Here is a 25,753-nt window from a genome sequence, read left to right as displayed (position 1 = left end):
CAATCGATTTATTTTCTTGTTATTGAAATATTTGTTCAACGATATTCACAATTTGATGAATGAACGCTTCTGATCGATGTTATGTGGACATAACATAAATGCTAAGCAGGGCGTCGTTGAAATTGAACCTTTAGTGGGTTGGATGCCCGCAGCACTAAATCCGCGATGAACCGTATTTCGTGCAGTTTCGTGATGGGCAAAATTCGGTATCGTAGAACCAGATGAGCCACAGCAGCTTTGATTTCAAGTAGAGCGTACTTTTGTCCAATACAATTTCGTTGACCGGCGCTGAATGGAACATATGCGTATGGATTCCGTTTGGCCACGTTCTCCGCTAGAAAACGGCTCGGATCGAACCGTTCTGGATTGGGAAAATATTCCGGATCTCGATGCATATCGAAAATGTGCAGGTTTGCAATACATCCGCAGGGTATACGACGACCATCTGGGAGTAAAATGTCTTCGGATACGGTACGAGATATGAACGCTACTGGCGGCCACATCCGTAAACACTCTTTGATTACACGATCAAAGTACTTAAGAGAACCAAAGTCAGATAGCTGAAAGTGTTGATCATCGCCATATGAACGTTCTTCGCGCAGCTGGCATAGTTCCTGATAGACTCGATCCTGTATCTCTGCTTCCCAAGAGAACGTTAGGAAGATAAATACTAGAGCGGCTGCAGTGGTGTCATGACCTTCAAATGTAAACGTATCGACTTCTTCTCGAATTCCGGCATCATCGATCATGCCCTGGGCTTCTGCAGCCAGAAGTGTGTCCAGCATAGCGTATCGTTTCTTACCACTGGCCGATGAGATGCCATAAGTGTTATCAGCTAAGCCGGCTGTAGCACTAGTTTCATCATCGAGAAGGCCTTCTCGAAACAGTTGACGCCGTTGAGCTATGATTGCGGTTGTAAACTGATGCAAAGGTTTGAGCAGACGGGCCAGCTTACCAGCATATCCCAATATCCAGAAAATAAAATCTATGTACAACCACGGCCGCACAACACGGTGTAGCAAAGATTCGCCAACCTTGTACAGTCCTTTTCGGTACTCGAGCGATCCTTCCATTGCGTCCAGCTTCACTCCCATCGATGTTTCTGATCAAGCAGCAAGGTGTAAGAATACGTCTTCGGTGAAGCCATTTTTCGCCACCACTGGTTAGCAAGCCGACACCGAGAAACGGATGCAAAAATTTGTACAGCATACTCTTGTCTGTGTTTCGCGTTCCGTTCAGAAACGGTTCTGCCTCTTGACATCGTATAATGTTGAGGGAAAAGAGTTTGCTAGTGAGCCAAAATATGTAAGAATCACCGTATAGGTCACGAAATCTTCTAAGTGTGGCGAATGCTTTGGATGGATCCATCCCATTCGCGTAATACATTGTACCGATCAGTGGCCAAACCGGTGGCCCAGGAAACTGACGCATGGCCCTATAAGTTGTTCCACGCTTGTCCAACGCATCCCAAGCTGTCCACAGAAACAGTATGCAAACGAAAAGTGCAACCGGTACCGGAACGGACGAAAACACTGTGCTCCACTCAAATGCCATTGTGATACTGAAAATGGTATTGATCACTGCTCGCTGGGTGGAAAGAGCTGATTAGATAAGGTTATGATATATGCTTTGCGGTGTGATTTTTGAGAATTTTGATGGATTAGAGATCTTTTTGTGCTTGGTTATGGTGTTTTTGCAAAACACCAGTAGCGTACATAGGTAGCAATATAAATAGAAAGGCGTTCTAAGACTATATTGCAGTTTTGAAGGACAATATATTGTAGTATTTTATTTTAGTGGAAAAAAACTAATCGTTTGTTTACTACTAGTGCATATGGTGTATGGATACCTTTGAGTACGTTCTTTGAGCGCACTGACCATCTGTGATAGTATCTTCGAAAAGGCGTCGGATCTTGCGTCACAGATAGACAATACTTTAAATGTGTTGAATGCATCTTTTTATGCTACTCGCAATAGAACAGGACAAAAATAAAACATATAAACCGTATTCCATATAACCATCGTTAACTGCTAACCGTCGTTGACGGTTATTTTGCCGAGTTTGTGTGGAAGTATGAATCGTGGAGTATAGTAATTTCCTTTTCTTGTACTAATATGCAAAGCCAACAGACAACTATTAACCACTACCGGAAGGAATGATTTCCTTACAAAAATAAAATCAATTGCTCTATCAATAATTTCATATTTTTCGATAGGTACATCTTTATTTTGTCTGGCCATTTTATTTATTATAATGGCCATTGGCCAAATGACCGATAATGGGATTCAATCCACTTTGATTAATCGCAATCATCCTATCAATATAATTAATCGATTGAGCTCTATACGCCGAGATGATAGTTCATCAAATGTGAAGTATCTGGCGAACGGCCAATTTTCGTCAATAATTTTAGATAATTATCAACTATCCAGTAATGCAATGATTGTCGCCTACCGAAGAGAAAAAAACGTAATATTACCATACCTATCAAAGCCGTTTCGCAGTGCTTAGATACATACCAGAGCAAGAACTCAAAACGTAGCACCCGAAAGCTGACCCACAGAAAATTAGCTAAATTCCGTCTCGATGGACATAGGGCCGCCAGAGCACAACGAGCTAGGATTCGGGCTCTGTCGATTGGGTCTCCATGATCACAAGCGATCGCACGGACTGTGTTTAGGTTGCTAAAATTAAATTAGAATGAAGAGAAGTTTGTAATGATTATTTCATCGCCATTTCTTTTGCCACCGGTAATCCTACCGTATGACCAAAATCAGATTACGTGGCATATTCTTCAATGTGATCATGACTCTATCAAAATGTTCCTTGGCTTGCTTCGTCATGTATGCTACATCTTGATCTGTAAGTCTAGTGAATACTTTTCCTTTTAACTCAAGTGGTCGTTGTAACAGTATTTCAGCAAAGGTACGATAATCAACTACGTTTAACGCGTTAGAGTACCGCTGCATTGCCTCGTAATCGCGCAACACGATCGCTTCCCAAAAGCGACATAGATTCTGTCGCACATCCGGGGCCAGATGCTCGTACAATCCGTGATCCAATAGCACAAGCTGCATGCGGTGCGGTTCGTCAGGGTTTCTTCGTACGAACACATTTCCCGGATGGGGATCGGCATGCACGAAACCGGTTGAAAAGATCTGCCGCCCGAACGTTATGAACAGCTGCTGATCGATGTCCGACAAGTTCAGGCCTAGCGCTTCGATAGCGTGCCGATCACTTACCTTACAACCATCAATGTATTCCGTTGTAAGGATACGCGCGTTTGTTAAATCCCAGTGAACCTTCGGTACATATACGGCGCGTATGTGTTGTAAATCTTGGGCGCATCGTTCGGAGTTGTTGCCCTCATGCACAAAGTCTAGTTCTTCGCGCAACGATCCTTGTAGGTCGTCGATGATCCACCCGAAATTGTAGTTCTTATGAACAAGAGCGACTAGTCGTTGCAGGAAGCTGATTGTTCGCAGATCACCATCAAATCGCTTCCGCAGATCAGCATATTGAACCTTCACAGCTACGTGTTTTCCTGACTTGGTAACGGCACGAAATACTTGTGCTAAGCTTGCAGCCGCTATCGGTTCGTAGTGGAAGTTATCGAACACCTCTTCGGGTGGGGCGCCATAGTCTTCTACAAATATCGTGCGAACCTCGTCCGGTGCACGGGTTAAGCAGCGGTCCTCCAGTTGCCGCAGGGTCTCAACATATTCTTTCGGAATGATATGATTCACGGCTGCTACACCTTGTCCTAGCTTGATGTACAAGCCACCGTTTGCCAAGCATCCGTCCAGTATTTTTTTCGCCGAACGTCTATGAATCTCTGACAGCACCGTCTCATAATGTACATCGCCTTCCTTAAGCTGCCGCAGATTCCATGCATAATCGATTGATATACTCAGTCCGATCACGAACGAGCGAAGGAACCGTTGCGCACCTTGTACGTTTTCAAAGCCATTTAACGCACCATCCATCGCAACTCCAGCGGCAACACTACCGGAAACACCGATCCCAATTCCACGACCGATTGTAAGCCGTTGCAAAGAACCCATCGACCGTGCTGTGCTGTGCCATCTTTGGAACGAGCGGTTAATTACCGACCAACTATGTGTGGGCATCGGAACAGCGCAACTAAGATTCTCGAGATTAATAATAAGGATTTATAATAATATTTCAAAATAAGTGTTTTGACATTTACCTTCAAGCCTGTCGACACGGCACAACATTGCTTATAGCCGATCTCATTGCCGTTTCTAAACGTCATTTGAACGTAAACAAAAGCACATTTGTTCAGGCTTGATTAAAGAAATGTTTTTACACAAGAAATAAGTGATTATCAGAACATTTTTCAAGTTATGTCGTCAATAGTATTGAATACGCTACGCAGGGAGGCTTTGTGTCGGTTTCGTACCTTTATCGTCCAGCACAGACCCACCACCGTGATAGTGTTGAGAGAGTTTCGTGAGAACGCTGGGCTCAGGCATCCTTACGCTGAGCAGAATAAACACAAGCGAGAGGAGTTTTCGCTTCTGGAAGCGACACATCATGATGCCGATCGTTTCGGGACGCTTTCACCACAGGTCGACGAACCGGAAACGCCTGATAAAGGTGACCTGTGCGAGGAGGAGTTTCTTCAGCGAGGAACCCTCCGGAGACAAAGGTTCTCCATACGCCAGTACGCCGATATGATCAAGGATCATTTGAAAAACAACCGCATTCAAGAGGCCATCGACGTGGTGGCGGTTACTATGAAGAATGATCGCGTGAAACCGACAAACTATCACTTTAACCTGCTAATCGGGGGATGCTCTCGTGTGGGGTACAGTAAAAAGGCCTTCCAACTGTATAACAAAATGAAACAACACGGGTTGAAAGTAACAGGCGGAACGTACACGTCTCTCTTCAATGCGTGCGCCATGTCACCTTTCCCCGGAGACGGATTGAAACGATCCAATCAGCTGCGGGAAGTGATGCTGGAAAAAGGGTACGACCCGAATGAGACAAACTACAACGCAATGATAAAGGCATACGGGCGTTGCGGGGACTTGAAGACGGCTTTCCAGTTGGTTGACGAAATGATGTCGCGTCAGCTGCCAATTGCAACGGACACGTTTAATTTTCTTCTGCAAGCATGCATAAGCGACAACGAGCACGGCTTTCGGCATGCACTGTTGGTATGGCATCGGATGCATCGAATGCAGGTTACACCGAACCGTTACTCGTTTAACCTGTTACTGCGATGTGTTCGCGATTGCCAAATGGGACCGATCGAGACAATGGAAGAGTGCATCGAACAGATCCTCAGCAATAGCATTGGAAACCTGGGGTCAAACATGATAACAAGAAGCGAAAAATCCGTAATGGACGACCTACCTAATGTTAGAATAGCAGAACCGACGGCCGTCCAAACGAACATTACCAAACCACTTCAATCTGAAGGAGTTCCGGATTTACTGTCACCTAGTCCTCATCTGGGAAGCTTGGTAAAGCTAGGTGAGGTACGAAAACCGGAAGATCGATTGCTGCTGCTGGGTGGGTTTGCGAAAGTGCTTTCCGAAATGGCAAAATGCGGTGCTGAACCAGATATTCGAACCATGACCGAACTTCTGGATGTCATTCCACCGACGTACGCAGCAGAAAAACATATACTAACAACGATAAAGCAGCTAAAGCTTCGCTGCGATATTGACTTTTTCAATATTCTCATCAAGAAGCGATCGATGCGGTTTGATTACGAAGGTGCAAAGGCAAGTGATAGTTGAATTGAAGATTTTTAGCATCTGCACTGACTTATGTTTGCTAAAAATTAAAAAAAATCCTAATGCGTTCTTTTTAGGATGTGTTGCATATGATCGAGGCTGCTAACCTGGAACCGGACATCGTTACCTACGGTGTGCTGGCGCTCGGTTGCCAGACACAGGACGAAGCACGGTCGCTGCTGAAAATGATGCACGAAGTAGACGTGCGCGTTAACATACAAATCCTTGGTGCTATGTTACGGCAGGGATGTGCACGGAGAAACTTTCGCTACATCACCGAGATTCTCAACATCGTTAAGCGCGAACGGTTAATGCCGAACGAACAGTTTTTGCGCCACTTGGAAGATTTTACGAAGGTGTGTGAAAAGCGAGATCGTGAATACGAGTCAAAGCCAAACAAAAAGGACCGTGAGGTGTTTAAAATGGAGTACAACCGTTACCGGATGCAGCTGGACGCGTGGCGTGAGCACATGGGATTGCATGGGTTAGCATTGGACCAGGCACTAGGAATCGTACGCAGTCATCCTTGGGAACAGTTTAAGGAACCGCAAGCTGCGGGGTACGAAAATGTAAAAAATCTGAAGCTTCGTCATAAGAAAAAAAAGCTACATTATATCCAGAAGATAGATCTGGATGCAATCAGTAGTGGGGAAGAGAAGAATAATGCTGGGACCAAGAAAGGATTGATAAGTTAGAAAGAAGTGATTCTGGCAATAAAGTCATTGTAGTTTATGTCTCAAGCATTCCTTTTTGATTTAAAATATTTCAAACACGTTCCCTAGTCTTAAGTTATGCCCACTTTATTCAACTCTAAACTGAATGAAACTGTCCTTTATACAGAATATTCAGTGCACCAACGATGCTCCTAACATGCAGCCCCTATGATAATGTTGAACAGCACGTTCATGTTTTACAATGTCGATTGCTCTTCTTTACACTTGACGATCGATCTCGAGAGACGGCTCATCGGCACTATTTGCTACAGTCGCCCATAAACTTTATTATTACTACTAAACTTTGGGATGATATTAGACTCTAGGGACAAGATCATAAGACACACAAACGACCGTCCGTTGGGGCAAACAAACATTATCAATTTTCACTTGTGACATCGTCCTGCTCAAAGCACTAGCCATTTGTCGATTCATTGCGTTTTCGTTTGTTAGTTTCCTAAGTATTTAAAAAAATAGTAATGGGCTGCGTCGATCGGTTCAGTTTTTTGGTTTTCATTTGAATTATCTGTCACACATTGCTTCTTCGTATATAATTTTCGCAAACATAACAATCCTTTTACTTTTTTACGTTTCTCAGGCGGTGCAATTACTTGCTATTTGCCCACAATCATCCTGAGTTCAGTCACTATTTTCCTACATTCCATTACATTTTCACTTTCGCTAGTCTACTAAAGCTTTATCAAACCATATATAATCGCTGAATCTTTTTTTGCTGCTCAATGTTCTTGATTATTCCAATACTTGACTTTGTTCAAGTAAAGGTTTTGGGTTCGATTTAGTGATTACTGTTGCACATTTTTCCGGCATTATTGGCATCGTTTTGTAACTTTTCTTTCAAATGTGTTATGATCTTTTTAGCAGCTCCTGGAAGTATCGCTGATGCTCAATGATCATCGTAAGCGAATTTTTAAACATTCCAATAATACTAAGACCCATAGACGAACGCTGAACAAGGTATATTCAGCTCGGTAGAGCCTGGTTTAATGTTGGTATGAACGACTTCCATATTAGCGGTGCTTTCATGTGGCTTCCGTTTCTCTCAGACATCTTTTGTTGGTCAGCAAAGAACCAACAAAACACTGACCGGGCATTTAATAGAAACTGCTACACCAACCTACGGGACTAAGCGGATTGTGACCAGCACTGATGGAGGACGGAAGTGGTACAGGCCGGCTCGCAGTTATCGGCGTTGGTTGCGTTATCGGCAAACACTGGAAGACATAGTTGGTGTCGTAGTTGCTGTCCCAGAATTGTTCGCCCCGACAGTGAAACCGGATTGCCATCTCGATGCGCTGACCAACCTGTACTGAGTTACCGTGAAGTGTGAAGGTAAACTTGTCCGAGAACCCGTCACATGAGTTTTCAGCGTATGTAGCCTGCAGATCGGAGTAGCTGCGCCAGTTGTCGAGTGTATAGCGCACGTACACCGATTTGTGAAAGTCGAGATTCCGCACGCGAACTGTTCCTGTGATCGTCAATGTGATCGGATCGGTGACGGCTGCGTTCTCCAGGTTTACCTGCTTCTCGCGGACACGATCGAGAAAACATGGTAAGGCTCCAGGTTGCTGAAAGAGTGGCACTAGAACCCTGTCCGCTTTCGGCCCTAGACTAATTTCCGGCATGGTCGGTTCAGTCGCCTGCACGATCGTGAGGTCCTCGAAGGCAGAAGGCGGCACCTTCGGCACCTCGTCCATAAACGTTCGTACATCGGTTAGATCAAGCCCCAGAACGTCGGCAAAGCGTACTATCTTCTTTCGGCCCGGTGTTCCGGGAGGAGTTTTGCCCGTTTTGAGAGACGAACTGCGTCTAATGCGCTGTGGTTTCGATTCCTCTTCATCTTCATCACCCGAAGAAAGGCCCGATCGACGATCGTATTTCGTTTCACTCTTATTTTCCTGCACGCCATCATCGTTTGAGTTTGTTCGCTCATACGATCGATCGCTAATGGTGCAATCTTTAAGAATTTTCTCAACTTCCGCAATCTGAATAACAGCACACGGAGCCCCCGGCTGCCCATTCCCATCACTATACTGATGAGCTGCATCAGACCTCTTCTGTTCAACGTACTTCAACCCGCTTGCCATTAGCTCAATCTCGGTATCAGCGTTTATGATCGTTCCACGTGGCATAATAGCATGACCGTTACCGACATGGCGTATGCCTCCATCCGGTACGTCCGTCCCTGTGTGTTGTTCCTGCGATGAAGTGCCAGGGCAATCCGATTGTGCTTCCTCGAGCGGTTCCATGGTCACGTCCTGTAGCGTGCTGTTGGAGTTCGAACTTAGTCCCGTAAAGGTGGAGTTATTAGATTCCGTTGATTGTGACGGCGGAAGTGACTCTGAACAGCTGTCACTGTCGACGTTGCTGGCGGAGAAACCTGTGGTTACATGTCCGTTGGCGCTGTAAGCTCGGTGGCCAACGATTTGACTAGTGAATGGATTGTATGGTGAGGTAGATGAAGTTACATCGTTTCGTGTGTCGGCGGTAGACTTAGCCCCTGTACCCTCCACTGAGTCTGTCCCTATCGTTGCTGAACCGTAAGCGTGGACAGCACCAATAGTCTGCAGCCGTGGAACAACCAACCCGCTAGCACTTAGCGCCGGTATCGTACAGTCGTAGTACTCACAGCCTCCCACAGAACGCTGTTCGGGATCTGAACTATCCGGATCGTAGAATTGACAGTCGGATGAGCTGCTGTGGCTGCTTGCGGCCGACCCCTGTGGTGTCGAGCAAGGTGAAGAACAGACGTACCCTGACTCGGGTGCTTGTGCTGTAGGATCAACAACCGACGGAGCGTGTTCTGATGGGTGTCCTGTGGGTGTGGCCGATGCTGTTTCGATCAGTCTCATATATTCGCATTCTTCGACTGGCGAGCTAGGACTTTCCGCTTCCAGGCCAAAGTCGAAGAAAGAGTCGGCCTCATGAGGGACAATTCGTAGGGGCTGGAGAGGGCTGGTTATGACCGTCTGCTGCTCGTCATTTGAAGTTGCCGATAGCCACGTGTTCTCGGTATGATGCTGCTGCTCATCGTTTGCCGTAAGGTCCCCATCGTCACCGGCACTTCCCTGTAACCAAAATAGGAGTGGTAAGTATATGATGAAATAATAATGGTAAACAAGTAATTAAAGAGGTTTTTATTACTGTATCATAATACTAGTTAAAACATTAGTATAAATATGGTGGTGAACAATAGCTCGATAATGTAGATGGTTGGATCTTTGAATGAAGAGAATAGAAACACGGCTCAGGCTGGGACAAAATGGTCAGCTATCAACATGCCTATCTTACCTGCACACCAAGATTCCGAAGGCGTGATTGTAAGCTCCGAGCGAAGGCCTCGGCGCGGCCACGGCACGACATACCAATCGGGAGCAGGGCTGTGATGCCGCACGGTCTGTCAGGTCCAGTCGTCGCTGACGGATCGCCCGGCGTTGTCATGGAAGTGAGGCAGTTTCTATCAGAAGTGATCCATTCCGAAACAGAAGAAACAAATAGAGAATAGAACACGATCACAAACATCATCATTTTCTATCATCAAGCAGATTGATAGTAAGCATCAACATATTCAACGCGACATTAAGTGCATTTGAGCTTCAGTTTTTACAAGGAAATACAAAGATTCCTGAACCGTGATAAATAGTTATAAATCAAAATTAATTAACTACAGTTGTGACGATTGAGTGAAGGAATTTGCCAGATTCACCATCATTGAGGAATGTAAGTATTCCGTTTGATTCGTGTGTCATGAGTAGTGCATTACAAAAGTTCGAACTTTGAAAATTCACTAACGTGTATGGAAAAACTGTAAGCTAGTAATAATACAGCTCAGCCTGTACTTTAAGATTAAAAACCTGCAGAGTGTGTCGTCTGTAGACCGTTCTTGTGTTCCTTTGTACTATAATTGAAAACACGAGAGATCACATGGTACGTTCGACGTCACTACATCACCCATCGCAGTCTTCATTCCTCCTCAGAAGCTGCTTCATTTTTGCCAGATACGAATGTATTCGATTGGTAGGGAAAATAGTTTAAAGTGAGCAAAATGAAGAATTTTTATTTACAAAACGAACCAAAGCGAACGGCCGAATGAACCAAAGTAATAAAAAAAGCACAATCAAACCGAGCTCATCTCCACCGGCCACGGCACCGTTTTTACTTTTCAATAAAATTTATTTATGGCACAGAAAGAAGCGATCTACTTGTATCGCCATCAACTGCCATAAGCGCAATCATATCCACCCAATTGGGGTTTGTCGTCGATCGACCAACATCATCGATCATCTTCGGGGGCGCTTGGTTTTCCTTTCTAACCGATTGATGCTCTTTGTTTGTTGAAACGTTACTTTGTGTGCGTTCTGTAGGCCATTACGTCGCCAGGATAGCGCATGTTTTCGTTGTTGCCTATGCTATTTATGAGGCGTAGAGATTGCGGAGGCGTTTTGTATTACTTTTCGTGACTTGCTTCCATTTCGTGGATGAAGTAAAACGGAACGAGAAAAAATTGAATAATAAACAATCTCAATTAAACAATTATCAATGAAGGGTTTCTTTTCGTCGTAATGATCGTAACTCTGATCTGGCTGTTCGGCTACTGACATTCTATAAATACTTCACCGGCGAATCTCCTAGTGCCGCAACGCCCGATCCAACCAATCCGTGTCGTGTTCTGACTTTACTTTGATTTTTATATCTTCGTGCGACAATCAACAACCTTTCACCCAGCATCAGAGCAGCGCGTGTTGAGATCGAAGAAGTGACCTAGGAAAGCAAAAAGGACGAGTCCACTTTCGATTTCTCGGCCGTAAGCCTTGTGCCCTGAAATTCTTGAGACTTCTCGAAGTTTCTATTATTTTTGCACTGCCACAAACACGTGTAAGGTCGGATCTGTATGAATATCGATGGCCGGAGTGGGGAAATATATCGATGTAACATAATCTAATGACCAGAAGCATAATGCGTGAAGCGACGCGTGTTATAAAATTTGGCAAACACACTCGTGAAGCAATCGCATACGAGACTCAGGCACAACAAGTTACTTCTCGCAGCAGAGAGAAACGAAAAAAAAATCTCATTAAAAGAAAAAAAATTAAGAACCTGGACAGAATATTCCACCACCACCAGATGTAGAGCGACCAAACTTCATGCAATCTGGAAAAGAGAAAAAATAGTTAATACAACGTGGACACTGAAAAAGGATACATTTGACAGTGGGCAGGGAAGTCTACGTCACGATGAACAATTCAAGGCGGTGCGGCGGCAGACTGTGTGTGTAGTTCGCGTCAAGTTCGAAATGCGTGTTGGAAGTAGTCCTTCGTCGGACGCCAACGAGAAGCTAGGCAAAGGTGCGTGTGAAAATTCGATTGAGACTGAATGTTTAACGAATACGATCCCCGCTATTCTTAGCTCGAATGAAAACCCTTCACAAGAGACCATCGGCCCGAGAGGATAAGAAAAACATGATAAAACGGAAAAGTATAGATTCCAATTCGTTGAGAGTTTTCGCATCATCGAGGCACCGATTTCTAAAGCCGGTGCAAGTGATGAGTTGAACTACGAACAAGCGATAAGATCGACGGTGCAAATCGACCAAAGCCCGATGGCATTTGCCATTGACTCAAGTGTGGCGGTCGATTGGATGTCTAAAATAAGACGAATGTCAATGTCACGTCACCAACAGAGTGTAACGCGCGAAGATACATAGTAGCAGTTCCGTAGAGCATCTGATATATAGATCTTGCCTGTGCCAGCCAACACACTGAGCGAAGCAAATTCTTCAATTCTTAAGCTCAATGACAGACTTTGGTTCTTAAACCATAGCGGAAGACTGTCCCACTGGTTTGCTTCGCGGTTATCTGGCGAGGATCAGCATGCGATTGTGGGGGTGAAGTAGTTTGTTTCCCTCGTCATTTTTTTTAAATAAACACCCATTTTATGAAATTAAAAACCATAGCGAAAGACCAGATTTGATTTTCTCCATGCATTTTTCCTCTCATTTTCCCCCCTATTCCTTCGTCACACAACTGTCTGACACTCTATCGACGTTACAGGGCAAATGTGTCCGAATGAATGTACCAAAGGAAAACCATCTGGTAATAAAGCCATTTGATGATATAATGAATTTTAATTTGATTATTAGAATCAGAATGCGTTTGGTGATAGTATAGTCGGTAACACTCATCGTTGTCACGCAGCTGTCCTGATTATGATGATTATGAAACTTCATCCGTAAAACACCCGTAAACAACGTTACAGTAAGCAACTGACATGAACATTGTCTCTGTTGCAGTCTCAGTCTGTCTCTCTGAACTTCGATGGCTTTTAAGTTTTAAAATGAAAACTGACCTCGTCACCATGTAACAAGTACTGCGTAAAATTCAAGACAAGAAAGCTGATCGAGCTGATTGATCTTCTGTTTCCACACAGCCAAATTTTTGTGACCATCTTGTCATACAGCTTTCGTATGCGTTTTTTGCGTTAATTGCCCTCTTATCGTTATGATTCAGACAATTTTGGATTTTTTTTCGAGCCCTATATTGTTGATTTCTTCACTATCAAAGCACAAAAGAAAGATATGTTCAGTGTTTTTGATGGCAAGTTATCCACCGGACCGATCGTTTACCACCGGACCGATTGAAACGGATGTTCAACCCTTTTATATAGATTTTTTTCACGTACATTTTTGGTACTTTGACTCCAATTTACATACCAAGTGCAGATGATCACAGAAAACACTTTGCTGACGTTACACAGCTTTCGTTTCGTTAAAGGTTCAAGTCTATATCAACTATAGTCTATATCAACAAACATAGAAATTCTATTTTATTCACTGTAGATAAGTTTTTTTGCGTTAGCCACACAAAATAAATGCCAAATTTATGGTACAATGCGCGTTTGATACCGTTTCATTTTTATGACCTTTTCATATTTGTATATTCGCCGAATTGAATGACGTGAACTTTTCACGCAATTTAGTAATAAATTTCACAATATTTCACTGTTAGGGTGAGTGTATTCCGGAGCATTAATTAACGATTGGCGTAAACTGCATTGCATGCAGTTGCACTTCCTAATCGACAATCCAAGCTTCGGTGCTTGGTGTAATCTTCCAGTGAGAGTAGATTAGCTTAGACAGTAACTCGGCACCGAACCATAATAAACATTCGCGTTATCAGAACGGTATGTTAGCAAAGCTAATATAACGCCACCGAAACTCAACGAAACCTGTTCGCGGTGCGTGGTCGCGCTCGTGCCTTTGAGCGGTTTTGTTTACCGTCTCGGAGATAACAACTTCTGAAAGATGCAATTACCAAATGCCAATACACGCCGTCTCCGAATGAACCATCAGGTGACGATGTGATGGTCTGATGGTTTGAAAACAAATAAAATGCTACGGTACCCAAAAATAACATTTCCCCCACTTCTCCCAGACATAGCAACATATGACCACGATAATGAAAACTGCGAGATTCGCCCTTTTCGGTTTTATTTGCTTAAAACGCCGCCGCCATTGTACCGCCCAACAAACGATTTCGATTGATCATTAATGTTTCTGCCAAATGCTACCAAACAGATAAAGCAACTGCCATTTTGTTGCGCTGTGCTTGTAGTAGTTTCGTCGAAGGCACATGATTTGCCACCATTGAGGAATCAGGTGCTTACACTGGCTATCGGTGCCCCAGGCTAAAATTTCTCGTTCCCGTTTTAGGTTGTATGGGACCACGGATAATCAAAACCTGTTGTGTAAATAGAAGTGACTATTTCGAAGATTGCTTCCATGGTTCAGCGAACATTTTAAAGGCCTTGAACATGGTCCATATGACGTTTACGGCTGTGGATCAGTTTTATAACATCGTAACTGGAGTAACTGGCCACACACATTACACATTACATTAATTAATTAATACATTAATTAAATAATTTGACATTAATCTTTAACGTCAAATCGTTCATGAGTCTGCGGATTCATATACGATTTAACATAAGCGGGGTCAATTTGACATTTTTACGCTAGGATTTACGGTTTGTCTGGCCCTCGAGTAATGCTTTGATGCCACGTTTGTTTCGATGCAAAGGAAAAAATTGTAAATTCCGTAGCCAAAAGCATAATCGCATCGACCGGTGGACATATTATGTAGCAGCTCCATAGCAAACTTCCACGGTGCATTCCGGCGATTACCATAACGAACGGTTATCAGCATAATTTACGCATTACTCAATGGAGGCGCCTGGTGCGTCGTTTTGTAGTTGCGGACGGGAAGTCAATGGAAATGTCAATTGGACCCTGCTCAAAACATCTTAATTCATACCCCAAACTAACGACATTAACTAAGTTGGCGACGGTCAAAAACATTGAGAGAGAAAACGGAACCGCATTTGACACACTAATGCTCAAAAACAATACTGCATCGAAGAGCTGATATTTTTGGTGGAAAGCAGGGAGCCCCTTGCACGGTGAGCTCGTGACGTGGGAAACGAACGAACCATACGGTTCACTCAGACAGCGGTAAGGGATCACTTACCAACGCATTGCTTGTCCGAGCCGGCCACCCGACTGGCGTTCGGTGTTCTCACATGGTGGAGGATCGTGAACTTATCGTGGCAGTGGCCAACAGGGACGCAGGGTGGCAGGCAGTCATAAATTCGACCAGTTGCTAAGGGAAAATATTGTGGAGCAACGATGGTCACCTTCAAATGACTTTCTTCTGCTCGGCGACGCAACGTACACTGGCGTTCAGGCGTTCTGGTGCAATATCGGTACCATCCAACTTTCGGGTCCGATTTGGCCATTATTTGTAAATTTAGTTTACTAATTAAAATCAAGTAAGTCAAAAACTATTTATTGGACAGATTATGCTGATGGTGCTCATCTGATTTCAAACAGGGCGTCTGTACGTGCTCAACTAGCAATGTAGCTTAACGCACCGACAACCGTAGTTGTAAGCACCATAGGCATCGGTTTTCCGAGTCACACTCAAATAGCACATTCTATGATGACGCTTGGTAAGCGTGATGCTCCTGGTTGCAATGACATAGGGGGCGGGTGCTATCCATTGATTTTTATGGGGAATTGCGTCACCCAATCATCACCTGACCAATAGACTGATCGGCGAGCGTTATGTGATCGTACCTCGGAGGTGTGGCTTTAGGTAAATTTTGCCCACAGATTACGATGAGTGAGATTAAGTACCTGCATAAAACGTCGTACGATGCTATTCAAAGGCGATACCAGGATCGAGGAGCGCTGTCGAGCGCTAGGCGATATGACGTTCCTGTTACACGTGTGTGAAATTGTTTGCGAACAGTGGGATTATTAGATGTTCGCATTGGTTCATATGCCGACCGCATGCCCTTTGGATTGCTAGGGGCCGTTTGCGAACAGTTAGCAAATGACCATATATTTTGGCAAAACAAACGTGCAATGTGGTTAACCCATTAGCTATTCAAACCAAATTGAATGCGTTAGCTATGCAGCCCGCAACGTCCAGAAAGTAAGCTATAAATCGTGAATAGCCATACTATGTACGAAAGGAAGCAACCTCTTAGGCCTTTTATAATATAATCTTAGGCAATAACATTTATTTACCGACCTACTGAATGGTGTCCCGAAGTTTGAAACTGCTCGCTCAGTTGTATAATGACTTCTTCTCCGTACACGAATCCCTTTTATCTATTTTATCCCGGTTTGTATACATTTTTAAACTGCGAACGCGAATCTATTAAACATATCCTAAAGTTGAGGGGCTAAGGGAACGACTGAAGTACATTGTGATTGGATCAAAAAGTGCAGTGTTTAGCATATCTTCATCCGCAACAGAGAGCACGAGCAGAAACATGGAGGCTGGCTGCAAATCGATCACTTCTGTTCCCTCAAATTTCTGTGTGATAAATTCGTCGGTTTAACTACTGCTTACCGTAGCTCTATCAGAAGTCCAATAACGATCGCTGTCACTGTGATGATAATAGTGAGCTGAGCGGCAAATAGATGCCTGATCAGCTGCTGCAGGAATACTTGGGTGGGACGTGATGACTGCTTGTCGCCGTCGGTGATTGCCACCGTCCCCAACACGTCGTTCGCTGGTCGGAAACGAAGATCTTCGGCGATGTTTGTCGTTGTACTGATTCTATTCGTTCTACGGCTGTTGCAGCTCCAGTTAGAGTTTCATGTAATCGGCGACGTGTAGAAAGCACGAAATTCCTATGCACTGCCAAAAGACGGCCACCGTTACACGCGAATTAACGACAACACAGTATGAGATGGCTAGTTTCACTTACACGATTCTGAAGATAGCATAGCCCGAAGGTCCACCAGAAAGCGGAAAAATAAGAAACAGTAATACCGAAACTCTCTACAAATCCGGGCTATCAACGCGACTTTCACGTAGCAAGAAGGCGCAAGCTGATGGGAACGACATGTGCAGATATGGTAGCATACAATTTCCTTTTGCTAGGTAAGCGGAAAGCGCTTTTGAATTGCGAAGAATCAAGCATAAACTGCACTGTGCACGAGAGTCCCTTATTACACTTTCGAAAAGTACGCTCTAACGCCGGTTTAAGCTCCGTTTTTTGTCATTATACGACTATTTGAATCTCAATCATATTCTGTCATGTCATTTGAACTGCGCTGCTTTCGGGCTTCGGTTAACGTTCGGTGCGCGCGTTAACATATCATTTTCCTTCGCTGCATGAGCAACACGTTTCGATTTGATTGGAGTACCAAACAACTTATTGCCACAGCACCGAACCGACCACAATGCACTACAAACTTGCTCGAATAAACTTTTGATAATTATTTCGAATTCACAGTTTACTTTCATTACTTTTCGTTACATTTCGCAATCACGTTTTCGGCAACGGTACACGATTGAAACGCCCACTAAGGACACACTGTATGACTGCCCACAGCTTGTACGAGGATTTCGAGACCGTTTCTAACCTCAGGTCCTGGCAAATGGGAAACAATCGGAACGACCAGGAAACCTTCGGCTTCAGTTCGTTCACTCGGTATTTTACGGAGGGTTGTTTCTCACACGACACATGGTGTTCTTGTTTTCGTCGTCCTCCTCTGCATTATTCTCCACCAGCGTCTTTATTGAATGAATGTGTGAAAATCGGTGTATGTGTGTGTGTGGGACAGATGGACGAAAAAAAGGAATTATTTTTCTGTTTTAGAATCGAAAGAAATTGGTGTATGGGAGAATCTAAAACCGGATTTGTATGGAATGCATGTGGGCGAGCATTGGACAAACGATGGGTAGGATACACACGCAAACACGCGCAATGCGTCGTCGGGTCATCGAGATCAATCTAATTTTCTTTTGTTCGATGCAAACGGGCACTGTTCATCGACGAATGCATGTAAGCCACAGCGATCTTTGAAAAGGATCTTTTTTTTACACACCCCCTTGGGTCTTGGGAGAGAGCCAGTAAGACCAGACGCGAAGAAAATAGAGATGCCCTATTGATCGTTTGGTACACGTGCATCCCTAGACTTTTTCCTATTCACAACACTTCTCCGATAACGCGGTTGTAAAAATCGCTCATGTCGTAAGTTCTATGCACTTCTTACACTGTCGTTCAACTTCACAGGGTATCAACTTTTGCTATGCTTACCGGCATCGTACAGTTCGGCAACTGAAGTTCCAGCTTTCTCGTTGACTTTGTTGCACAAGTATGCAGCGACTCTTCGGTGTTCGAGCTAACGTGTGTGCCGAACCGGATTCGGTTTGGCCAAGCCGGTATTAAGAATTCCCCGTCCCGCAAAGGACCTGCATTCCAGCGATCGAACTAGCATCGATCGAAGTGGGGTGGGGTGGGGTGGGAGCGTGTGGGTTGCAGGTTGAGCTAACTGCTTAACACCTCAAGCAGAGGTGCCCGAGAGATGCGCTGCGGACGTGGTTTTGCCAAAGACTAACTAAACTAAGCTAACTAAAGCATCCAAGCCCAAGTGTCAAGAGAAGGACGTTGCAAGGTCGCGCGCTCTGCGAACGGACCACCCCCCTACTCGTGATGGTGGTGCAGCTGATTCTACTCGCGGTCATTTCCTTTCTCTCTGCGAGCGTTACTCTCTCCTGCACGCTCAACTTATCTCTCTTTCTGCCTTCCACGCTTTCACGTGTAGGTCGCGTCTTTGATACCAAAACAACCTTCGGCTCTCGTTTTGGTGCTTACATTCGCTCTCCGTTCCCGCTTTGCTACTCATTTTCGAATTCAATGCTCTCTTGCATTGCTCTTATGTGTCAATCATCAGAAGAGCAAGAAGCGCTGCGCATGTTCCGATTTCTTGGGAAGAGAGTTAATGTGCCGGTGAGTATTATGATTAAATCTTTCGGCTCGTGGTGTACCTGACTTTTGCTGAGATTGCCGAGGGATGCGTTGTACTACAGGATTGTATTTAATTACGAATTTGGAAAAGTTAACGTCAGTTGCATACTAGCAACGTCGCATTTCGCCTTTACAGGCGAGATATTTGAGTATTAGAAAACAATATTTAGGTGCATTTTTGAATTTGAAGAATGGGAGTTGAATATTTTGCTTCCACAACTAGGGTGTAATGTTTTGAAACCGTTAATTCCGTGAAAAGTGAATTTTCGATGCATTTTCATGAATTTCGACAACCATCTAAAATGGACTCATAAAAAAGGACCACGTTTCTCGGGTCTATAGTTAGGCCAAGTTAGGCCACAAATTTTTGTAATTGCTTTGCTGGAATAATGGAGTTAGGTTTGATAAAACATGATAGGAAGCCTTCTGCCTTGATGTAAACCATATGCTAGCCAGACATGCCCTATGGAATAATTCACTTACGGAGAAACTCATCGTACGAAACATACACATGGCCAATTATTAGTGGTTTAGGCCTCTCATTACAACGTGGTTTGGTATCTATCATAATTCTGCGAACGATCCGTGTTTCGCGTTCATACTAATATGCGCACTAGTATACGTTTACTACTTTTTAACACTTTCACCAAGTATGAAAAAGATAAACAGAAAGAGAGAGAGAAGATAAAAGGATAGCGAGGGAAAGGGAGGGGGAGAAGCAGGAAGACAGAGTAAGAGAAACGAAAAGAGTCAGCTGAAGACAAGATCGTCACATCGCTTTTTTGATACTTGGCAGAAAGTCGTCATACATATGTGCTTGACGATACGAATTGCTCGATTTCTTAACATAGTGAATTTTCTCGATAATGTGGATATGTTTTTTATATAATTTTCAGTTTCGTTCTAAAACAAGGCACCAGCATCCTTCATGACCGCTGATGTGATCGCTTAGAATCTCTGTGAATGAATATGAATTGTGTGGATGGCTGTTGTGAAAACTACAGGTTAGATATAAGCGATCATCCAGTCTGTTTTTACCTGTCATATACCTCAGAAACTCACCTCAATTGGTCCAAATCGTGAATTTATTACTCTAAAGTATAACTATCTTAATTAAAAGCAACACTCGAACAACCTGTACAAACCATTTTAACATTGCAACATGGTGCATCGGAACTATCACTGACACTCTCATATATTGTTTCAAACTGAAACTTAATGTCAAAATCAGCGATTATCAAGATCTGTTTTACTTTAGTCGTTTGAACAGACTATTTGAAGGCGTATCTGAGTTTGCTATTCGTCATAGCTCACATTAAACGCCCAAAGAACATTCGAAATGGTTAGCAAGCAACATTGCCATTAAACAGCCACAGCTGCAGATTGATCTTAGTTTATGGCGAGTCATTATAGACATGTGTGGCCTTGCGTTGTCCTGATGGAACACACCTCCTCTTCTGTTGGCCAATTGTGGCCGTTTCTGGTCAACTGCTAGCTTCAAACGATCTAATTGTTGACAGTAGAGATCTGAATTTAGTATTTGGCCAGACGAAAGCAACTCGTAATAAAGTATTCCTTTCAAGTCTCACCATAAACCTATTAGAATCTTCCTAGCTGGTCCTGGTTTGCTCACCGGTTGAGCTGCTTCACAATGACTTGAACTATGAAACTGACTTGACTATGACTTGAACTGACTATGACTACTAAAATGTCGAACAACTTCGATTATTTCTGTGTTTTTATCAACATTTTCGACGACGGGTCAGGCAGACCGAAGTACATTAACATAAAAGCATAAACTTGAACTGTACGATCGATACTTCACGAGATCACTAAGGCCATCTGACGAGAAAATAATGGTTTACTTTTTACTGATCCCAATATATAAAAATTAATGTTTGTCTGTCCGTCTGTACCGCCATTTCTCTAATACTACTGAACCAATTCGCTTGAAATTTGGCACAGCGGAGTTTCCTGCCACCGGACACCTCCGAGGGGGTCCTCCCATACAAACGTAACATAAAATTAAGTACAATTCGAGTTGTTTTCGAACAAATCGAACCAAATTCTGTAGGTTGATGTTTTTGAGACGCGGAAATGTTCTGGTGAATGTGTGAAACGCTTCCCCACTTTTCAAAGGATAGCTCCCATACAAAATCTAGATACATTTCAGAAAAACTTGGATATTTTTTGAACCATTTTAGCCAAATTCAGCAGGTGCGAATTTTGTCAGGTGCCAACGGGAAGCGAGGAAAAAAGCCGATCGGATACGTCACCAGGAAGCCCGATCGTCTGGAAAGGAGGAGCAAAGGAAATTGAAAAGCGAAGCCGATCAGATACGTTACCAGGAAGTCCGATCCTCTGACACCCCGGATAATCGAAAAATGAGAATGAAATTAGGTGTGGCAACGCATGCCACGAACAGCTAGTCTAAAAAAAGTCCTTAATAAGTGAGAAACAACAATTACCATCTCAGGGTTTGTTAGCGAAAACTCGATGCCCAGGTTCCCTACGAGTTTATCGAGGGTAATTTGCAAAGGACGTTGAATGTCGACGTAGTTGCTGCTGCCGATTGACACCCCAGTTGTCTAGCCATGAGTCGATGTTCTTCACATAACAATTTACAAAGAGAGACTCAAGCAGAATCCTTGTGGTATTTAGCGTGGTGCCACTTGATGCGCGAAGTAAATCTAAGGGAGTTCGTAGCATTTTCGGTTTAATTCACTCTAGTTATTGTCGCATTTAATAACTTCTTTTTGCTGAGCGGTTGCTTACTGTAACGGTATGTTTTACGGGCGGGGTTGTTAGCCCCCCCACCAGCATCTGAGTTTAGAAAACAAACATGTTTGTAGGTGATAGGATGTAATATGCGTAACATCGGGCCAGATAATAAATATTTCCTATCACGTCAACGTATTTCCTGTGACGCAGTGTCAACTAAAGAGTATCCCCGATACATTAGAATGTGAGTCGAAGATCTTTCGGCAATTATTAACATACACACATGAAACAATTGGAGAAAGCCAGCACCCCACGGGCGCCAACAGTTTATGTATTATTGTATTTCAACATTCCAAAGTTGAAAATGGTTGAGCCAACCATTCGCCACGACACACTGTACTTCACTCTCGCACGGTTCGGGGCGCTTAAGCAACCAGAGCAGAAGCGGTACTCGATTCATACTTCCAGTTTGGCGGCAGGACAGCCTTGATCTTGTAGTAGCGGGCCAGACGGTGGATGCGGGACTCGATCAAAATTAAACGGAACTTGCTGTCAATGTCCTTGCGGTTACGCTCCAAGTGCTTGCGGATCGAGACGGCCTTTTTGATCAGGAAGTACAGATCCTCCGGAATATCGGGCTTCAGGCCGACAGCCTTCATAATACGCAACACCTGCAATAAGCAACGACAAATCAGTGACACTGAACTAACATCAACAATACCGTCACATGTAATGCTGATTACAAGATAACTTAGCACCGTACGAACCTTGTTGCCGTTCACGAACCGCACCTGGGCCACACCGTGCGAATCTCGCAGAATGATGCCGATCTGCGACGGTGTCATGCCCTTTTTGCCGAGCTTTTTAATCTGCTCCTTCACATCCTCGGCGTTCAACTTCAGCCACGACGGAACCGAACGACGGTACGGTAGTGCGGATTGGGAAATACCCTTACCAGGAGCATGCATACGACCCATTTTTCAGTATTTTTATTCGTGCCTCAGCACCGCGTGTTAATTTACCGAGAGTTTGTACAAGAAAGATGGAGGAAGCTGTCATTTCATTTCATGACAGCACGGCAAATTCGGGGAACTGTCAGAAATTTAGTTGCGACCATTACGGCTAGAGGTCGCGTGCTTTGCGAAAAGGCTTTTTTAACGAACCGAAAAATTCTTTATCAAACGATCACAAAAAGTATATAGAAAGTACCAACTACCGCAGAACTGTTTTTTTTAATATTCCTGTTTTTGTTTGGATTGAATCAATGCTGAACACAGAAAAATACACAATATCACAAAATGCGAACGAATATTTTAATGCGATGCTCAACATTATAAGATCCATAAAGCCTTTCCCGGCATCTTTGAGACCTTTTCAGCTGAAAAGATGAGAAGTGAGTGAGAACTATAGTGAGAAGAGCGTGAAAATTTTGAACAATTCACGCATGCCCACAAACAATGGAGAAGAATAAAGCAATAACAACGAAGCATTATTTCACCCCATGCAATAAGCAAGTTGGTTTGCAAAAAGGGAACCGAATTCGACTACGTTCGTGTTTTTGTACATTTTGAGGAGATTTTGAGAACGGTGAGGATGGCAACGTGGGACGAAGGCGTCTAAACCGTTAATCTGATATTCGTAAAAGATTACCAAACGAGCAGCCTTCCGGAAGTTGTTCTGGTGGGCAATTTATACGTCCGAAACGGTATGTAATTGGCGACCATTGGGCGGCTCTGACGGGGTCAACTGTTTGGGTTACTTATCTTTATCTTACCTGCGCTTGTTTGGGTCTTTAGTTTTTTTTCGCACTTTCCAACTAGTATGCCCAATAGTGACTCGTCCGGTGGTATCTACTCCCCTATTCCACAGGCAGTATCTGGTTCGGAGAGCGAAGAGGAATTGTTACGAGTTCTACGAGCAGCGGATAAGGTTACGGTGCCGATTATGCTGAACGGTATCGGTATGAAGGACGAAAGGGAAAATGGTGGAGCTGGTTGTTATCCGCCTAGCCCCAGCGATGTCGAGGAAGCAAGCGGTGTTTTCCATGCCGATAATGTGGCCATTCTTAACGAGGCAGGGCCTATTCCCGACCACAAAATGTCCACTCCGCGAAAGTGTTGCTTTATCGCATCGTTAGCGGTCTGCTGCCTTTCTTTGGTCACTTTTCTGTGGATTATTCCGTGTTCGGATGATCTGTCCTGCCCCGCAAGGTAAGTTGAGGGAAGGAGAGGAGGTTGCAGTGGTTCTGCTAAACTAATGACATTCCGTTCACTAGGTCAGAGCGCGTGAAGACTCAAAATTGGATAAGAAATTACGAAAAAATTGAGTTGAAAGGTGTTATCAATGTGGTGGAGGGTGTGCACGGAAAGAGCAAGAATCTGGTTTTTATGTACCGCGGCGATAAGTTGTACCCAGATTTAGACGATTCGTACCACCGGCGGAACGGAATCATTTCATTGGTTGGCAGCTCTGGCAAGGTAGCGTGGTACGACCAAATGGTCCATGAACCGAAGAGCATCGACTGTTCGTTGCTCGATGCAGACCGGAGTGGTTCTCCAGATTGTCTGGTATTGGATGAGTACGGCCAACTCGAGTGCATTGACCCACTGTCCGGTGAGTGGTTGTGGCGTGCGGAAGGCTACAACAAACGGAGCCCCGGTGTTGGGCGACAAGCCGATATGCTCGACTTTCCTCTACTCATACCGGATGTGGATGGTGACGGCGTAAACGAATTGTTGTTTGTGACCAGCTCGAGCGAAATACGCCACAATCGGCTAGTGATGATTTCCGGTCGGAAGGGTATCACAATCGGAGATTCGTACGCCGTGAAGGAGTGTCTGTATGTTCACAAGTTGACGCTCGACGGGTTGAACGTCAAGTTTAATTGTGTGCGAGATAAAAGTGAACAGCAGAAGGCAAAGTCGTTGCCAGAGCTGTATAAATTGATCCACCGGAAGGCACTGGACATGCGAATCGTACGTCGTATGCCGAACGGATTGCCGCAACACAAGTTCTTCGGCCAGCGACGAAACACTGAAAAGCAGCGCACCATCACGAACGTCGGTGGGAAACAATTGGTGGTGGAGAACCGAGGTCGTTGCCCGGAAAATTGTTCCACTTCAGTTCTACTGACCGAAGAGTCCACCGGAGAGGTCCTGTGGAACGTATCTGGTCGACAATTGTACGGAATGCAGCCTGTTCGACTGACTTTCGCGAATTTCGGAGCCGATAACCGATCCACCGTGTACGGATTCGTGTTAAAATTCTGGGAATGGAGTCAGCGTGATCCAGACAATCGTAGCTCACGCTTCCGACGAACCGTCCTTGGAATGGCTCCCAGTTTGAACCGTTTCGGACATCAGCTCGTCCACCAGCAACCCTGGATAGGACCGCCGGGGCTCGATGCCATCTCCAAAACCTCCGCTCGAGGTCAAAACCAATCTTCTTCGCCACCGTCGTCACACTCTACGAACGGTCATCGGTATCAAGCGAGCGGTGCGTTCCGCAATCGAATGCGGTTTTTGAAGGAAACGGTCAAACTGATTGTGTTTAACTCGACTGACATCAAGATCGAGAACACAAGTCAAAGCAACGTGATACAGTTTTGCCGCGAACCGATCAACAGTGGCGATGCAAGCGAAGAGATGTTTTGTCAGCCGGACCTTAACTACCAAGAAAACTCACTTTTGATTGCCGACCTCGACGGCGATGGATCGCAGGAGTTGGTGTCATACTATTCCACGTTCGTTAAAACCGTGATCGGCGAGTCGGACGGGATGGGAATCGGGATTGGAGGTGGACCCGGTGTCACAATGAAGCTCAAAACATTCGTACAGTTACTTCGCCTCGAATCAGAGTTGCCAAAACTGTACGCGACCATGACACAAGAGAGCCCTTCCGGTAACACTAAGCATCGATAAACAAGAAATGCCAAGGGCGAAAACGAAAAGGGATAAATCCCTTCGGATCGTGTGATTGTGTGATCTCATACCAACTGTATCAAAGCATTTATGGTGACTTCATGTTACTTGTTCTCGTAACGCCTTTTTCCTTCTACCGCACGATGTACCTGTTTTCAAGAGACACCCGTTCGTTTAGTCCCAATGTTTAGTAACTACACAAATAAATAGATAGTTAATAGAAAACAAACAATTATACTATTATTATGAATTTCAGGTTCAGGTTCTGGTGAATTTACGCTACGA

At 44.3% G+C, this 25,753-nt stretch overlaps 5 protein-coding genes and 1 pseudogene across 6 annotated transcripts; 2 read left to right on the top strand and 4 right to left on the bottom strand.

Annotated features, from left to right (window-relative positions):
* Window positions 1–45: 45 nt before the first annotated feature.
* On the bottom strand, window positions 46–1,554 carry LOC128278925 (cytochrome P450 4C1-like; annotated as a pseudogene).
* Window positions 1,555–2,286: 732 nt separating this feature from the next.
* On the bottom strand, window positions 2,287–4,111 carry LOC128268004 (uncharacterized aarF domain-containing protein kinase 5). The gene is made up of 3 exons (XM_053004990.1): window positions 2,762–4,111; window positions 2,521–2,685; window positions 2,287–2,451 (listed from the first exon to the last, which is right to left on the bottom strand). The coding sequence occupies exons 1-3, from the start codon at window positions 4,063–4,065 to the stop codon at window positions 2,343–2,345; spliced, it is 1,578 nt and encodes a 525-aa protein (XP_052860950.1). The 5' UTR covers window positions 4,066–4,111; the 3' UTR covers window positions 2,287–2,342.
* Window positions 4,112–4,368: 257 nt separating this feature from the next.
* On the top strand, window positions 4,369–6,467 carry LOC128278924 (pentatricopeptide repeat-containing protein 1, mitochondrial). The gene is made up of 2 exons (XM_053017647.1): window positions 4,369–5,760; window positions 5,850–6,467. The coding sequence occupies exons 1-2, from the start codon at window positions 4,369–4,371 to the stop codon at window positions 6,465–6,467; spliced, it is 2,010 nt and encodes a 669-aa protein (XP_052873607.1).
* A 90-nt stretch (window positions 6,468–6,557) lies between these two features.
* LOC128268953 (glycogen-binding subunit 76A) lies at window positions 6,558–18,392 on the bottom strand. 2 transcript variants are annotated; one of them, XM_053006270.1, is made up of 5 exons: window positions 18,117–18,392; window positions 16,418–16,784; window positions 11,601–11,654; window positions 9,795–9,960; window positions 6,558–9,571 (listed from the first exon to the last, which is right to left on the bottom strand). In XM_053006270.1, the coding sequence occupies exons 4-5, from the start codon at window positions 9,942–9,944 to the stop codon at window positions 7,598–7,600; spliced, it is 2,124 nt and encodes a 707-aa protein (XP_052862230.1). In that variant the 5' UTR covers window positions 9,945–9,960; window positions 11,601–11,654; window positions 16,418–16,784; window positions 18,117–18,392; the 3' UTR covers window positions 6,558–7,597. The 2 variants fall into 2 exon arrangements, with proteins under 2 accessions (XP_052862230.1, XP_052862229.1); XM_053006269.1 differs by lacking the exon at window positions 11,601–11,654.
* Window positions 18,393–21,840: 3,448 nt separating this feature from the next.
* LOC128269386 (40S ribosomal protein S13) lies at window positions 21,841–22,575 on the bottom strand. Its single transcript, XM_053006836.1, has 2 exons — window positions 22,316–22,575; window positions 21,841–22,219 (listed from the first exon to the last, which is right to left on the bottom strand). Exons 1-2 carry the CDS (start codon window positions 22,523–22,525, stop codon window positions 21,974–21,976), a joined length of 456 nt encoding a protein of 151 aa, XP_052862796.1. The 5' UTR covers window positions 22,526–22,575; the 3' UTR covers window positions 21,841–21,973.
* Window positions 22,576–23,369: 794 nt separating this feature from the next.
* LOC128267341 (uncharacterized) lies at window positions 23,370–25,630 on the top strand. The gene is made up of 2 exons (XM_053004153.1): window positions 23,370–23,758; window positions 23,824–25,630. Exons 1-2 carry the CDS (start codon window positions 23,370–23,372, stop codon window positions 25,466–25,468), a joined length of 2,034 nt encoding a protein of 677 aa, XP_052860113.1. The 3' UTR covers window positions 25,469–25,630.
* The last annotated feature ends 123 nt before the right edge of the window (window positions 25,631–25,753 follow it).

This window comes from Anopheles cruzii, chromosome 2, assembly GCF_943734635.1.
Source record: "Anopheles cruzii chromosome 2, idAnoCruzAS_RS32_06, whole genome shotgun sequence".
Taxonomy (NCBI): domain Eukaryota; kingdom Metazoa; phylum Arthropoda; class Insecta; order Diptera; family Culicidae; genus Anopheles; species Anopheles cruzii.
This window is presented reverse-complemented; position numbering and strand designations above follow the sequence as displayed.

Excerpts from the sequence above, each read along its gene's own strand:
- LOC128268953 (XM_053006270.1), bottom strand. The coding sequence starts at position 9,944 with ATGACAACGCCGGGCGATCCGTCAGCGACGACTGGACCTGACAGACCG. Across the intron at positions 9,572-9,794 it reads TTCGGAATCTTGGTGTGCAG|GGAAGTGCCGGTGACGATGG; the intron begins GTAAGATAGGCA and ends TTTTGGTTACAG.
- LOC128267341 (XM_053004153.1), top strand. The coding sequence starts at position 23,370 with ATGCCCAATAGTGACTCGTCCGGTGGTATCTACTCCCCTATTCCACAG. Across the intron at positions 23,759-23,823 it reads GATCTGTCCTGCCCCGCAAG|GTCAGAGCGCGTGAAGACTC; the intron begins GTAAGTTGAGGG and ends TCCGTTCACTAG.
- LOC128278924 (XM_053017647.1), top strand. The coding sequence starts at position 4,369 with ATGTCGTCAATAGTATTGAATACGCTACGCAGGGAGGCTTTGTGTCGG. Across the intron at positions 5,761-5,849 it reads TTGATTACGAAGGTGCAAAG|GATGTGTTGCATATGATCGA; the intron begins GCAAGTGATAGT and ends CGTTCTTTTTAG.
- LOC128268004 (XM_053004990.1), bottom strand. The coding sequence starts at position 4,065 with ATGGGTTCTTTGCAACGGCTTACAATCGGTCGTGGAATTGGGATCGGT. Across the intron at positions 2,686-2,761 it reads AATCTGATTTTGGTCATACG|CAACCTAAACACAGTCCGTG; the intron begins GTAGGATTACCG and ends ATTTAATTTTAG. Across the intron at positions 2,452-2,520 it reads CGTTTTGAGTTCTTGCTCTG|GCGACAATCATTGCATTACT; the intron begins GTATGTATCTAA and ends TCTCTTCGGTAG.
- LOC128269386 (XM_053006836.1), bottom strand. The coding sequence starts at position 22,525 with ATGGGTCGTATGCATGCTCCTGGTAAGGGTATTTCCCAATCCGCACTA. Across the intron at positions 22,220-22,315 it reads GGTTCGTGAACGGCAACAAG|GTGTTGCGTATTATGAAGGC; the intron begins GTTCGTACGGTG and ends TGCTTATTGCAG.